We start from the raw sequence: 14,485 nt of genomic DNA on the forward strand, positions 1-14,485 counted from the left end.
CCTCCCCCACACTCATATTTCCATTTCTCTGATTTGTTTTCTGAGAACTATTCTAAGCACAGAACATTCATAACTGTGTTGTATAAACTATACTGCTCATTCACAACTTAAAAAAAGGACAAACGTAATGATAAAGATTTGTCAAGTACTACATATGGAAATATGAAAGCACATAAATTAAACTTACAAGTAGAAGCATCATGTGTCTCTTCCAAAGCATTGTATGTTTTTAAACATGGATACTGTAACCCTAATGTGATGATTCTATTCATTTCGCTAGAATATAAAGAGAGGTTTTCAATATGGATGTTCTAGAAAAGACAAATATGGAGATAAACGCAAGAGCTGCGTGAAAAGTACGTGTTTTCATTTTTACAAGGAGTACAAGGAAAAACAAAGGAAAAAATCATTGCTGTGGAATTCTTCACAGCAAACATGGCATTATAATATCACCAATGACACAGATGCTTATATTCGAATTATTTTTTATCATCCAACCATTAAATATAGTCCATAAGTTTTATAATATGTATATATATATATATATATATATTTAACAAGTCTGTGAGCAGTTATAAAACTGTAGCAGGTAGTATTCGATTCATTTAAATGTTCCCCAAAAGCTACATGGTGCCTCATAAAGAAATTAAGCCTAACTTCAATACACATGCAGAGGGACACTCAGGTCTGCCTGCTCACCAGCCCTCTGCTGTGGTTCGCATTACGACAAAAGCCTTAGGAAGGAGTTCCCTTCCCAGGGACTTGCCTGTCACTTGACTTCCCAGATCACAGGGGCTCCCCCAAGCACAGACAATGCTTTTCCTCCATTTTTCTTAGCCCATTGAGACTGAGCTGATACTTTTTAAATTATCATACATACTACAGCAGGACAATAAAGGACATCCCAGCAGAATAGCTCAGGGTGTCCGAATTTACAGTGGATAGCTGAATAATTCATCTGCAGCTAGGAGATAACAGAACACAGATTGGCATGGGTTTTACCCTCGTTCCCCACTTTTCTCACTTTCTAATTGACAGATTTCATCTTGCATAAAGTAAGTTTATTTGAGAGTCCCCCTGAGGTAAGTACCATAGACTATAAAAGAATATGACCAAGACTGAGATTTATTTTCATCCAGTCCTGACTTTCACGTCTGATGATGGTCTGAGAGGTGATTCCTATTCCCAGACAGCATTAAGCACTGATTTTACTTTAAATGTGAGAGAAAAGTGCATATGGTTTAAGCTAGATAATTGGAGTTTTTAACTTTTTTTTAAAGCTGTTCCCTCATTGGCTTAATACTGCTCCAGAGTTCTCAAGCATAAGAAACCTTCTAAAATAAACGAAATCATTAACTTCTTAATACATTCTTGAAGTCATAAATATGTACAAGTCTTTATAAAAGATCTGTCTGTATAGATTTAGAGGCTTTCTCTTAAGTCATTTTGGTATTAAAATAGATCTTATATTCTTCATCAGAAGCATCATTTTCTTAGCTTGTGAGTTATGTGCATGGATTTAGTTTGAATTTTTTCTCTTAATGGGCAAGATACTTATGCACACAGAACTGGTGTAAGAAATGACACTAATGTGACTCTTGATGCTCTCGTGGTGTTTATAATCAGAAGAAGTCACACTCTAGGTCTGGACCACAGCATTATTTGACATTCAAAAATACTATTCCTACTCCTACTCTAGCATTTTCCTGACTTTTGAGACAGCCTGGTTCTTTTTACTCTGAGGCAAGCCAAGAATAGATAGTTATGCAAACAATTTGTAAAGGTGAAAGAGAGTATGCATTGCTAAGATAAAAGTAGTGATCGATTAAGTCCTTTGCCATAATCATCATTATCTCATGCTATCAGCAGCTTTCAGATCAACTTTAAATTCTACATAGTGTAAGATGAAGCAAGTATAAATTTGCACACACTCATGCAAATTATACACAACTTTCAATGACACTGTCAAGAGGAAGATTGTAGTAACTGGACATCTCAAATATTAAAATATTACAATTTTCAGGACTTTCAGGTTTTTAATAATATTTCAGATAGCCTATGGTAATGTTGAAAATACTATGGATCCATAGCACATAATAACATGTATAGAAAACAGGTATGGCATGTTAATAATGGCAAAAGTGAATTCATAACCAAGAATCAATTTACTTGTAAGAAATTCCTACAATTGCAGTTGGAAGGAACATAAAAAGTGGATCCAATTTGTGCCAGATACAAGACTTTTCCATCAGTAACATAAACAATCAATACTCAGCCTCCGGAGTAGACTGAGAGCTGAGCAACATGGTTCAAAGCCAGCCTGGGCAGGAAAGTCCATGAAAATCTTATCTCAAATTAGCTACCAAAAAACCCAAAGTGGAACTGTGGCTCAAGTGATGAAGTTCTAGGTTTGAGCAAAAAAAATAAGACACTACACAGTCCCTGAGTTCAAGTACCAGGACCAATACCAAAAACAAAACAAAACAACAATAAACACAAAACAAAACAACAATAAACAATTAGTACCTTGTCTGATTCCTGCGTTTGGCTATTGTGAACAGAACTGCAATAAGCATAATACAGGTAACTCTCTAGTTTGTTGTTTTAAAGTCCTTTGGATTTATGTGCAAGAATAGTACATGAGGGTCAGAAAGTCCATTGTTAGTTTTTTGAGGAAGGTCCATACTGATTAACATAGTGGTTGCATTGGTGTACATTACCACTATTGATATAAAAGGGTTCTTTTCTAGCCTTTGTTTTTCTTACTTTGCATCACCAGTGATTTACTTATTTGCTTGACACCTTTTCTGTATTATGGGCTAAATTTTGGTCCTTCAGATGAGCTTATCTGTTGTTCCTACCACTCAGAACAAAGGCTATGTGGAGTTAGAAACTTTAAAAGAAATGTAAGGTAAAGTTAGATTACACACACACACACACACACACACACACACACACACACACACACACACATATAATCTATATAAAGCCTAGTCCAAGTGATTGATATTCACAAATATAAATGTGAAAATTATGGCAGATAGACATAAATAGGCTACCATATGAAGACAGCAGCAAAGGCCTTCACCCCAAATCTAAGGAGAAAGTTCTTAGGAAAGACCTATCTTGTTCTTGAGCTTCTGCCTTCCACACCTGTGAGAAAATTTCCATATAAGACACCCACAAGTGGGACTTTGTTACAGCAACTTCTGTTCCAAACTGATATGTTCTGCCCTTTTTCACTATGCTAAATCGCTCACCACGTGCTTTAAGGTTTCGTGGGCTCATTTTTGAATCTTTCAGGATGGCTATTTAGATCATCACTTTTCAGCCTTTCACCTCAATTGATTTTTTTAAAGCTTTGCATTTTTCTGGCAGCAAATTTAAAGTGCTGATAGGAACCATTCATTACCAGAACCTAGGTTATCACATGATAAATAGTAAATTTATTTACTATAACATACATTTCATCCTAGCATCGGGAGGCAGAGGGGGGCGAGCTGAGGGTTTGAAGCCAACCTTGCTTACTTTGTGAGACCACACCTCGATAAACAAACATTTGTTGAGGGAAATTAGGGGATATGTCCTAAGGGTCATACCAGCCATAAGGAATAAATATTTGTTTGGAACCTCTAAAATTCACAGGTTGGAAAAAAAATTAGAGAAGGATACAGTTCAGGAACCCTATGAAATAAAGCCAGTCAAATATATAAAGCATCAGTTTTAATAATAAGCTTGAACAAATTTTATTAAAATGGCATTCACTTCTCAGGTGGGTTAAATAATCTCATTTTATATTACTTAGTTCAAATGACCAAGTATGACTCAAGAAGAAATAGAAAAGCTAAAGAATCTCATACCATTAGAGAAATTTCAATTACTTTGTGATTTCCCTATAAACTGCAGTGACACGTGGTTGTACCATTGAGTGATGCAAAATTTAGAAAATAAAGGATAAATCTACAACTCATACTACTAGGAAAGCACCTAAAAGCCAACAATGTCTAGACAAGTAACAGAGTTACAAACATTTTTCATGAACAAACAACCAAACTCCTGTAAAAATTAGATAACTAAATAGTGTATTATACTAAAAAGAACAAACCATAATTATGGCTAGAATTTGCAGAGCCATTTAGATGTCAGTTCTTCCCAATTAGGTGCAACACAAACCCCATAAAAGTCCCAGAAGTCAGAAATAACTCCAGTGGTTTGCCATGGCTGTTTAAATGCACTTGGCAGGCAAAGGACCACACCTAGCCAAAGCATCTTGAGAGGGAGTTACCACGTTGAAATGAGTTCCTACTTTCAGGACTTTATATCAGCAACTGAACAACCGAGAAGAAGAAAAGTTAATGAGATTGACAGAACTAACAGACTGGAAAGCACAGGACCATACTTACATGGACAGATAATATTTAACACAGACACCAAAGCCCTGTTTTTCCATAAACCTGCTAGTTACTTCTAGAAATAAAGTGACTAAATGAAACTTCTTAAATGAGGTGTTCTAGAATAGCTAGATATTTTTAAGAAAATAATGAGCCTGAATCCTGCTTAACATCATCATCAAACATTAGTTTAAGATGGATACAATGTTAAAGATACACAGAGATTCCTTACACAAAGCCTGAAAGCAAGAGTGATTGAAATCATAAAAATCCAAATTACCTTTGACAAAATCGCTCTCAGAAACTTTAAAAGAAATTAAAGATCTGGCTTCATGGTAGAGCTTCTGTCTGGCAAGGCCCTGAATTCAAAGTGCAGTATCTCTAACATAAGTAAATAACTAGATGGAGAGAGCTACAGAAGTAATAAATTAGTGATGTACTGAAGGTAGCTGCTACCAGTTCACAAGAGCCTGTTAGAACAGACAAGAATAACTTACAGTGCTAGAAATCAGAGCGTCACTTGGGTCTGAGGGAGAGGGGACCAGAACATGGCAGAAGGAAACTTGATGGGTGACATAAAGGCATTCTGTATCCTGATCACAGAATGATCCTGAACACCATGCGTAAGACGTAAACACTATGATCCAGTGCCGCTCAAACTTTCAACAATGGGGATTTATTACAAAATAATAATAAAACTGCTTTCTACCATCTGGAATTAAGTAGCATAGCCAAAATTATTAGGAATCTAGAATGAAGCATTTTTTCTAAATGAATAAATTTCTAGTGTACGGAATTCTTAAAAACATCAAGAGAAACAATAGACCTAATTTTTTTTTAATTTAATTTAATTTTATTTGAGAACATACTGTACAGAGGGGTTACAAATAGACCTAATATTTTTAAATCTAGCAAATGACATTTAAATAACTGCATTAAATGTATATATGTATGTGTGTGTGTGTGTGTGTGTGTGTGTGTGTATATATATATATATATATATATATAATGTGAATTGGTAAAGAATTTCTGCTAAGTTATTTGTCAAGATGTGATACTTAAAAGCATGTGAAATACTTGGTCCAGGGATTCTAATGTTAATATGTAATAAGCAAAGATATCAAAAATGATGATTATATACGAGTTTAAAAATCCAATTTGATATCAAAAGAGCAAGTTATTCTGCAAGTTGGGCTAAAAATAAGCTATTTTTTAAATTTATTTTATTGTAAAGATGCTGTACAGAGGGGTTACAGCTACATGAGTAAGGCAATGAGTACATTTTCTGTTGAGCATTGTTACTCCTCCTTTGTTTTTCTCCCACCATCCCTTCCTTCCCCACCTCCTGTGGAGCTTAATTTGAATTAGAGAAAATTGCTCCATTTCTATATTTACCAAATAATCATTAAGTGGAATTATAACATAGCAGTAGTGAAATATTTTACATTTATTAAAGGAATTTTAATAGCATCTTAACATGCTTATATTCAAGCACGTGGAATATTCCAGATAATGCTTCATATGCAATATAATGACAAGAAGAATACCTATGTTCTCTATGAAAGTACACTGAAACAAGGTTTTCTCCTTAAGGAATAGCAGAAGTTGAACTGTTGAGGATTTTTTTTAATACCATTCCCCATTCACTGTGATGAATATGATTTATTTGGAAATACAGATAACATACTGTGGATAGTTGCTTTTGTTTTTTAAAAAAAATGGAAATTGCAGGGAAATTAAAAAATTGTTAAGGATTTTACAGATTGATTCAGGGCATGCATGTGTTCGGATTTGCAGAGACCACTTGCAATAAACAGATGGTGGCTGGTGAAGAAACTTATTGTCATATTATCATAAAATAAATTTTAACAAGTTTTCAGCTTGGGTGGAAATGGAGTCACAGTTTCTGAAGAGTACTACAAATCTTGCTTAATTGCCTTATACCAGTGTATGGATGTATCTAAACAAGCAAACATCTGCCCATTTTTGTAAGGATCTGGAATGAAAGAGTGACCATTTTATGAGTAAGAATGTATATTACAGAATGACCTTGAAATGTCTCCTTATGTTCTGCTCAGATAGGATTCTACCTCATTCCTTTAGCACCTCCTGTAACTGTGAAAGAACAAAGCAGATTGTTTCAAACACCAGGGTGATTAGATTCCAAATCGGGTTAGTATTTAGTAACAAATACCAGGCCTACATCCAGTTTTGCAAGTGGCAGACTCTTGTGTGCTTCCTCTGCCATGTTTCACGTTAGATCAATGTCCATGATCTTTTGCATAGGTGACGTGTAGTAAACAGCTTCTTGAGTTTGCAGTCTTACTAAAATTTCATGTTGTCCAGTGGTGTAGTGACAGTTGTTCATAGAGTGCAGAATGAGGTTTTCTTGTTGACTCAGAAATGTCCTGAGCCCCCCCCCCCAGAGGTGTGGATTAACAGATAATCCTTGGAACAGGATAAAGTACTAATTGAAGAGGATTTGGGGGATCTTTCATAGGCTAAAGAGGGAAAGGAGGGGGCATGTACCTCTATAGCATTGGACGACTGGATTCCAATCTTACCATACTCTGGAATAATGCACGCACGCGTGCGAGTACACACACACACACACACACACACACACACACACACACACACACGCACACACACACACACACACACGGGGACCAGATGGCTTCAAACCTGAGTTTGTAGGTTTCCTGGTCCTGGATCTGGTTCTAGTTCCAGGTGCTGTAATGGTTCTGAACTCAGGAGGCAAGTTGGGGATTGAGGTTTTTCTTGGGAACAGATTACAGGTCAGCGTCTGGACCAGACACATGTCTACTTTTAGTGAGACAGCAACGTGGGACTAGTTGAGTGGACAGCGTGGATTCCTCATAGTGAGACAGGCTCCCAAACAGCCACACCACACGACTGCTTCTCTGTAGCCCACGTCCAGGAGAAGGATGGAGGAAATACCTCCGCAGGCGGAAGGCCCGTGTGTCACCGGGAAGCAGGGAAGTGAAAGGTGTCCCGTTCGTTCAGTTGTTGGGGAAAGGTGACCAGAACATTTGATTTATTTTGGTAGTACAGGAAATTGAACTCGGAGCAGTGTATCTGCTAAACAAAGGCTCTAACACCCGAGCGATGCTTCAGATCCTTTGGTTTTAGTTTATTTTTCAGATGGAGCAGCTCATTCCTATAATCGCAGCTACACATGAGGCAGGGGGCATGGTCCAGGCCAGCCCCACGGGAAAAGCACGAGGCCTTATCTGAGTCAGAACTAAAGGGGTCTCAGGTGATAGACTATTTGCCCTCATCTCAAAACTCCAATACCGTAAAGAGTAATTAATCATTACACCATACATGGCAAAAGCCAATATTTGAAAACATTGTTTACTACAAGGGAAACTTAGCACATTTCTGCTCTTCTGTGGGTTCCTCCTTTTAAAGTTTTCCATCTGTACTCTACAGAGTGGACATTGTTACTGACTGAAGCCCCCACCCCACCCTGCCCTTCTTTCTTCCTGTTTATTTTGTGCTTGGGTGAGATCTACTTTGTGACAAAAGCATCTCTGATGTTTTTGTTTCTACAGCTACATGCTCCATTGACCTCCACCAACCAGGCTTAGACTAACAACCATCCTGGGATTTATTCCTTCCAGAAACTAGATCTACTCTTGAATTCTCCAGGAAGACTTCAGTCCTCCTGTGGATCAATGCTCCCTTCCTTTCCGCACTGCCTGAGACCCTTTGCCTTGACTTATTTGTCCTGAGCAATTACTCTTTCTCACACACCTTAATGTACCCAATTTTATCATGCCGCACTTGGTTTAATACCCTTTACACCAGTCCTGATTTATCACTGTGCCAATATTTCAGGCCTTCTTTGGGCCTGGTCCGTTTATTGGCTCATTGAATCCTAAGGAAAAATGACTTTGTAAATGTCATTGAATATTCAATACCAATACTTATCTCGGGTGAACAAAATGGTTTAATAAGTATTCCATCTTATTTATTGTTTTGGATATTTAAAATAAAACTGTGTGGTCTTATATGTGAATTCATATGGAACCCTAAATTTTCACAACATAAAAATCCATGTCTTGTATAACTCATATAAGCTAGTAAAAAAAAAAAAATAAGAACAAATAAATGAAAATTCCTGGGCAAGATATTTGGGTTTTTAAACTCCCAATTATATTGTGTTATATGTCAGTAAGCAACATTTTACCCTAAAATTGATTGTACACAATTTTTGAAAGTTGTTTACCCATATATTTGACAGTTATTATATTAGGATTTTTGTTCTATTTTAGGACATTATCACCAGATGAGTAGTTTCCTTTCAGTTCCTTTGGCTACTTGGAAATGGCTGTTTATTTGTTTGTTTTGTCCTTTATAATGGCAGCATTTGTTTTCTGTGTGTGTGTGTGTTTGTTTGTGTGTGCACTCACGCATGCATGTGATATGGACCAGGGCTTAGACTCAGTGCTTTATACTCTCACTCAGTTTTCTTGTATATGGCTGACACTCTATCATTTATTCCAGGTCTCCCCACTGGCATTTTAATGGTTAATTGGAGATAGAGTCTCTTGAAGTTTTAAGCTTGGGCTGCCTTTGAACCTCCTTCTACCCACCTCAGCTTCCTAAGTAGCTAAGACTATAAGCATGAGCCACCAACAACTAAGTATAACGGTGCCTTATTCTTGATCATATTAAACCAAATATACGTGATTATACATATTTTGGTGCATTGTAAATGATCTTTCTTATACCTTCTTTCTGTGTTCTTTGCCTTCTTTGGTTCCATCTGGTGTAGGGTCTCCCTTTCCAAATAGTCATGCATCATTTGCAGTTAGATTAATTTATTGAAGCAGATGTTAGGGAATAGTTACTTTTATTATTGTTGTACAAAGGGTTACAATTGTCTGTCAGGTTCTGAGTACAATGCATCTTGTTCTCTCCATTCTCCTCCTCCCATGTTTTTTTATATGCTTGCTTCATCCTTAGAGAATGGAGAGTCACTTTCAACAGGATTGGTTTCTGTACTACTTTCCAGGCCATATCTTAAAATGAGTTTCACAGATTAATAACCTCAGAGGAGCCAGGTGCCAGTGGCTCACTCCTGTAATCCTAGCTACTCAGGTGGCTGAGATCTGAGGATCACAGTTCAAAGCCAGCCAGGGCAGAAAAGTCCGTGAGAGTCTGATCTCCAATAAAAACCACTAGAAAACCAGAAGTGCTGCTGTGGCGCAAGAGGTAGAGCGCTTGTCTTGAGCTGAAGAGCACAGGGAAAGAGTGCCCAAGCCCAGAGTTTAAGCCCCACAACCAACCGAAAAAAAAAATCTCAGAGGAGCAGCCTCATACTCCCTTGGGAATAAGTAGAACCCAGATCTACCAGAAATATTAAGTGTAGAGGGATCTCATCAAAGGGTTCTTAACTTTTAAAAGTGACAAGATTTAACAGTGTTTTTACATTTTCTTCATGAAGATAGATACACACACACACACACACACACACACACACACAATCATTTTAGAAGCGCTCTGTTCACCTCCACCATATTGAAATAGACTTTCCAATGAAAGGCTTAACAATTTTTAGTAAAACACTGTGTTTTTACAAAAAAAGAGAGAAATAATTTGTTCATAGTGAAGCAGCAGGATTCTTTTCTCACAATAATAGAATCTGGTGAAAAGCAGGTATGTGAAATAATATGCTGTCTCTCTCTATATCCTTATGGATTAAATTAATCTGAAATCCTTGAAAATTAGGCACTAGGGGATAATGCATTTAAAAATCTGAAAATTGAAAATAATATTTTTAGGATAATTTCTTTCAAAAGTTGCAAGGTAATAGCATAAAAAAAGAACGGAGAATTCTAAACTGTGACACGAAGAAATTAATTGGAGGTGCTAGGATAAAAAATTCCCAGAGAAAGAAAAAGTAGATGGCAGAAAGAGAGAACGAGGTGTGAAAATAAATGTTGCTTGTTTTGCCCAGCTTAGAGTTCAGTCCCAAAGAACTCCTTCAGGGTGAATTAGCCAATCACATTTTATTTGGTTATAAAGGTACCTCTGTGTTTTTTAATCTCTACAGCCCTATAGTATGTGAATCTTATAAAATTCACTTGTTTATTATTTTATAACTGTCTCTAGTGTCCTATATAATGTGTCTACTCTTCCCTTGGTTTTTTTTTCTATTTGCATGCATTGGTGGTAGAAAAGAGTTTCATTGTGGTATTTCCATACATGTTTGCAATATATCAAATTCTGCTCACTCCTCCTTTAACATTACTTCTTAAAACATTCTTGTTTACTATTACTACTCAGTTTTATCTTCTAACATTGGAGTAGACAGACATTTCAGGGAAAATCACAAGATCTTCTGGGTTCTTCTCCGGGCAGTATGTCATGTACCACCATCCTTTGAAGGACACTCATGTCAAGGTTATTTTCGATGTTCTGCATAGTAAACAGCAAGCTCTGATCACCAGTGGTCAGCATAGCTGTAAGCAGCAGTACTTGTTGGTTAGTGGTGTTTGATTATTTCGACATTCTGGAAGAAGTATTATTTCTTAGTATTTGGGCAAGGGTTTACTTGACTATTTCAGACTGGCATTGGTGTTTGGGGGGCAAGGGAGTAAAAGGGCAGCATTTTCCTCACTCACTTCAGATTCCACAGAAATCTAACTGATGCAAGTGAGAAGCATTACATGCCAGTGGAATATGATTAATGCAAATTGAGAGGCTAAATTTCAGCAACAAGGGTCTTGACCAAGGAAATATGGCCAAGGGTTATCTCTGTTCCTGGGTCAACCCACTGGATTCACCTCTCATTCATACTCAGATAGCAAATTGTGCCCCTTAAATTTAATATAGGCAGTCCCTTGGGCGTGGGAATAACTCTGGGAACAGAGATGATGGAATGCTGTGTCTATACTTTCACAGGCTGCACGCATCCAACACTTTTAAGACATATGGAATATATATGTGGACTTTTTCTTTCTCCATTGTGTGCTCTAAAATTGACCTCCATGCATCTTTTGCATAGAACATAAATGAGAAATGCATGTGCATGTCAGTTTCATGGGTCAACAGCCTGATCCTGTCCAAAGGTATTCACACTTTTGTTTTAACCTGAGCTGTATGGCTCCTAAAGTCTAAGCTTTCCTATAACCCATTTGGAATCTGAATATTGTTTTGTTTGTTTCTGGCAAACTCTTTAGATGGTAAGATATTCCCCAGATAACAGATTACAGACAGTTCAGCTGCACACCAGCAGGCTTTCACATTTAAGCTCATGAAGTTATGGTAGATGATAAAACATTCCCAAACATATCAATCCTATTCCAACTTCGGCAGCATTGCTGTGCCTTTCAGAATGATTAATTCAATGGTCCTGCCTCTAAAGTCATCCTTGAAATCAAATAATAACTCACAGAGCTACCTTCCGGTAACTCATTAACTTTTGTGATCGTGGTTCTCGTGTTCTTTTTTTTTATGTCTTCAATGTTTACATTCTGTAGTCATTGTGGAATAATTTATTCTATTCATACAGCTAACCAATATTCATTGATCACTTACTATAAACTGAGAATATGGTTCTAGGAGCTAGAATTTTTATAGCGTACTTCATAGGTTATATAAAGTTCTTTACTTCCTGGAATTTACAAATCTTTTTTCCATTTCAAAATTAAATAGGAATCAAGGCTACAGAAGCTTCCAGTAGCCTTTGAGATAGGAAGAAAATTGCAAACCAAGGATGAGAATTGTGCCTAACAATAGTATATTCAGTCATAAATCCATAAAATCCAGGAATTGAATAAGTTATCTATTTTTATTTTCTTTGCGATGGCCATTTCTGAAGATCTGCAAAAGGCAGTAACGTAGCTCTACAATTACCATGTGTTGAATTAGGCCATAGCGGCAGTCTATTTTGAGATACAAACGGAATGGAGTGTTTAGTGCTCCAGTAGCTAGTGAGTCATTGTGATGGCGCACTAAATACTTCATGTGGCAAACTCGACATTGAGTCAGTGCTCCCTTAAATAGAGAGACTAAGGCATTCCTTGCAGGAACTGCAGCTACGATGTCTGCTTGAATTGTGTGAAGAAGCAGTTAAGCCCCATCTGGGCAGAGACTCTTCCTAGCTTTTATCCCTTTCCTCCATCAGTTTAACCACTTCATCCTCACTGTGGAAAATGCGTACAAATGAAAGCTGTAGAAAGGGTGAGTGAATGGCTTAAAGATGGGGAGGTACTTTAATGAACTCCTTTGCTGACACAAAGTAGGAAGTAGTCATGTTTTGCATCATGTGCCAGTGTCAACCAAGGATATGACCGTGGCTTCTGATGTCGGTAGGGTACAAATAAGTACAGCACTGCTGTCCACAGTAGGGCGCTTCGTCTTTAATCCTTTCCATCCTTTGTTTCTCTGCAGAACGATTCAATGTGTATCTCATGCCTACGCCGAATCTGGATATTTATGGTGAATGCACAATGCAGATCACTCATGAGAATATCTATCTCTGGGATATCCACAACGCCAAGGTCAAACTGGTGATGTGGCCTCTCAGCTCCCTGAGGAGATATGGTCGGGATTCCACGTGGTTCACCTTCGAGTCGGGCAGGTAAGCTGGACTGCAGCAACCAGTGCAGGGTGCCGATACATGCCACCCAATGCAGGGGTGCTGACACCCTCCCAGAAGGGAAGTTGTGCCCACTGTTGGGGGGGTGGTATTGCCTGTAAAAGTTTTAAAAAATGTTTTTTCTTCTGGATAGTACTAATACTGTGATAAACTTTAAAAGTCTGATTGAGGGTGAATTAACCCAAACTACTCTTACCATAGCATTAAACTATTTTAATACTGCAATACAGCTTGCAGAATGATTATAATACTCATTTTTTAATGTATCCTCCTATTAGGATACCCATAAAATTAAATACACCCTCACACTTATTATGGGTTTTTTTAATTTTTTATAAGCAAACAGTATAATTTTTAATTATTTAAATATTACCTTGTTTCAGTTTGAGATAAGCTTATTTACGCAGATGTTTATGATAATAATATTCATAGTTAAGTCAAACATTAACTCAAACTGACTAAAGGAAGGTTGACAAATCCAGTATTTATGAAATGTGTAGCTCAGATTTTATAGCTACTCTATGAGAGCAAATTTGTTGATTTCTTCAGCATAGCATACGGTTGGAATCCATAAATGCCTGAAACGAATGCCTGATTTGCAGTTATTATTCAGAGACATGGATTTAGATACAGGCTACAGCTAACGTTTTATACATGGTGGCCCCTTGTAATGACTCAAAAGAAGGCTTGGATTTGGGGTTTTATTTTTGAAGAAAACATTTAATGTGTCAATCTTCTCACAGGAGATATGTTTAACACAGCTTAAAGTGAATTCCTGGTCCTAAAAGGTAATTATTAGTGAGGCATCATTGCACTTGCTGTAGCAATTTTAAGACATAACTTTCTTCTTACAAAGCTGTTAAATATTTATTCAAGGTCAGATTCTAATAATATCCATGTAGGCAAGTTAAATGTCTTTTAAAATTTTAAGGAAAAAAGAGACAAAGCCTAACTTGTAGTAATTATCCCAATCTAGAGTACTTTTACACCAAGGAAATATTAAATTTCCTATGACACTTATTTCTCCAAAGAACTTTAGATGTTTTCTTGTGTTTGTGAACTCACTCAACTATTTCTATCTGACCAAATATTGGGAGTATAAAAGTAATCATATTCTGCATAACTACTTAGATATAGAAACTTGTATAACCAAATGAATATTTTAGACAATGAGCTATTTCAAAATATTAGAGAATGAAAAAGAGATTTTAAAAAAATTCAGTCACCTAAAACCCACAGTACATTTTCTGTTGGCCTTAAAAGTTAGTGTGATACATAGAAATGAGGTAAATTTGTTTGCTTGCAGCTCCCAACACTGAGGAAAGTAATTACCCAGACGCCCTCCTCTGTATCTGACTCCTGAATACACATACCTGCTTTTCTTTTATGTAGAACAATGTATCCACTTTACTTCTCATAATTTTAATAGGCTTCTATTCAAGATTTTAAGTAATAAAAA

At 36.9% G+C, this 14,485-nt stretch overlaps 1 protein-coding gene across 1 annotated transcript in view; it reads left to right on the top strand.

Annotated features, from left to right (window-relative positions):
• Window positions 1–14,485, top strand: part of Dok6 (docking protein 6) — a 283,082-nt gene that overhangs the window by 174,784 nt on the left and 93,813 nt on the right. The window contains exon 5 of the mRNA XM_042693499.1: window positions 12,819–13,008. Within this exon, the coding sequence (XP_042549433.1) occupies window positions 12,819–13,008 (190 nt within the window). The remainder of the gene's footprint in view (window positions 1–12,818; window positions 13,009–14,485) is intronic.

Source organism: Dipodomys spectabilis, unplaced genomic scaffold (assembly GCF_019054845.1).
Source record: "Dipodomys spectabilis isolate Male_0828 unplaced genomic scaffold, ASM1905484v1 ptg000169l, whole genome shotgun sequence".
Taxonomy (NCBI): Eukaryota; Metazoa; Chordata; class Mammalia; order Rodentia; family Heteromyidae; genus Dipodomys; species Dipodomys spectabilis.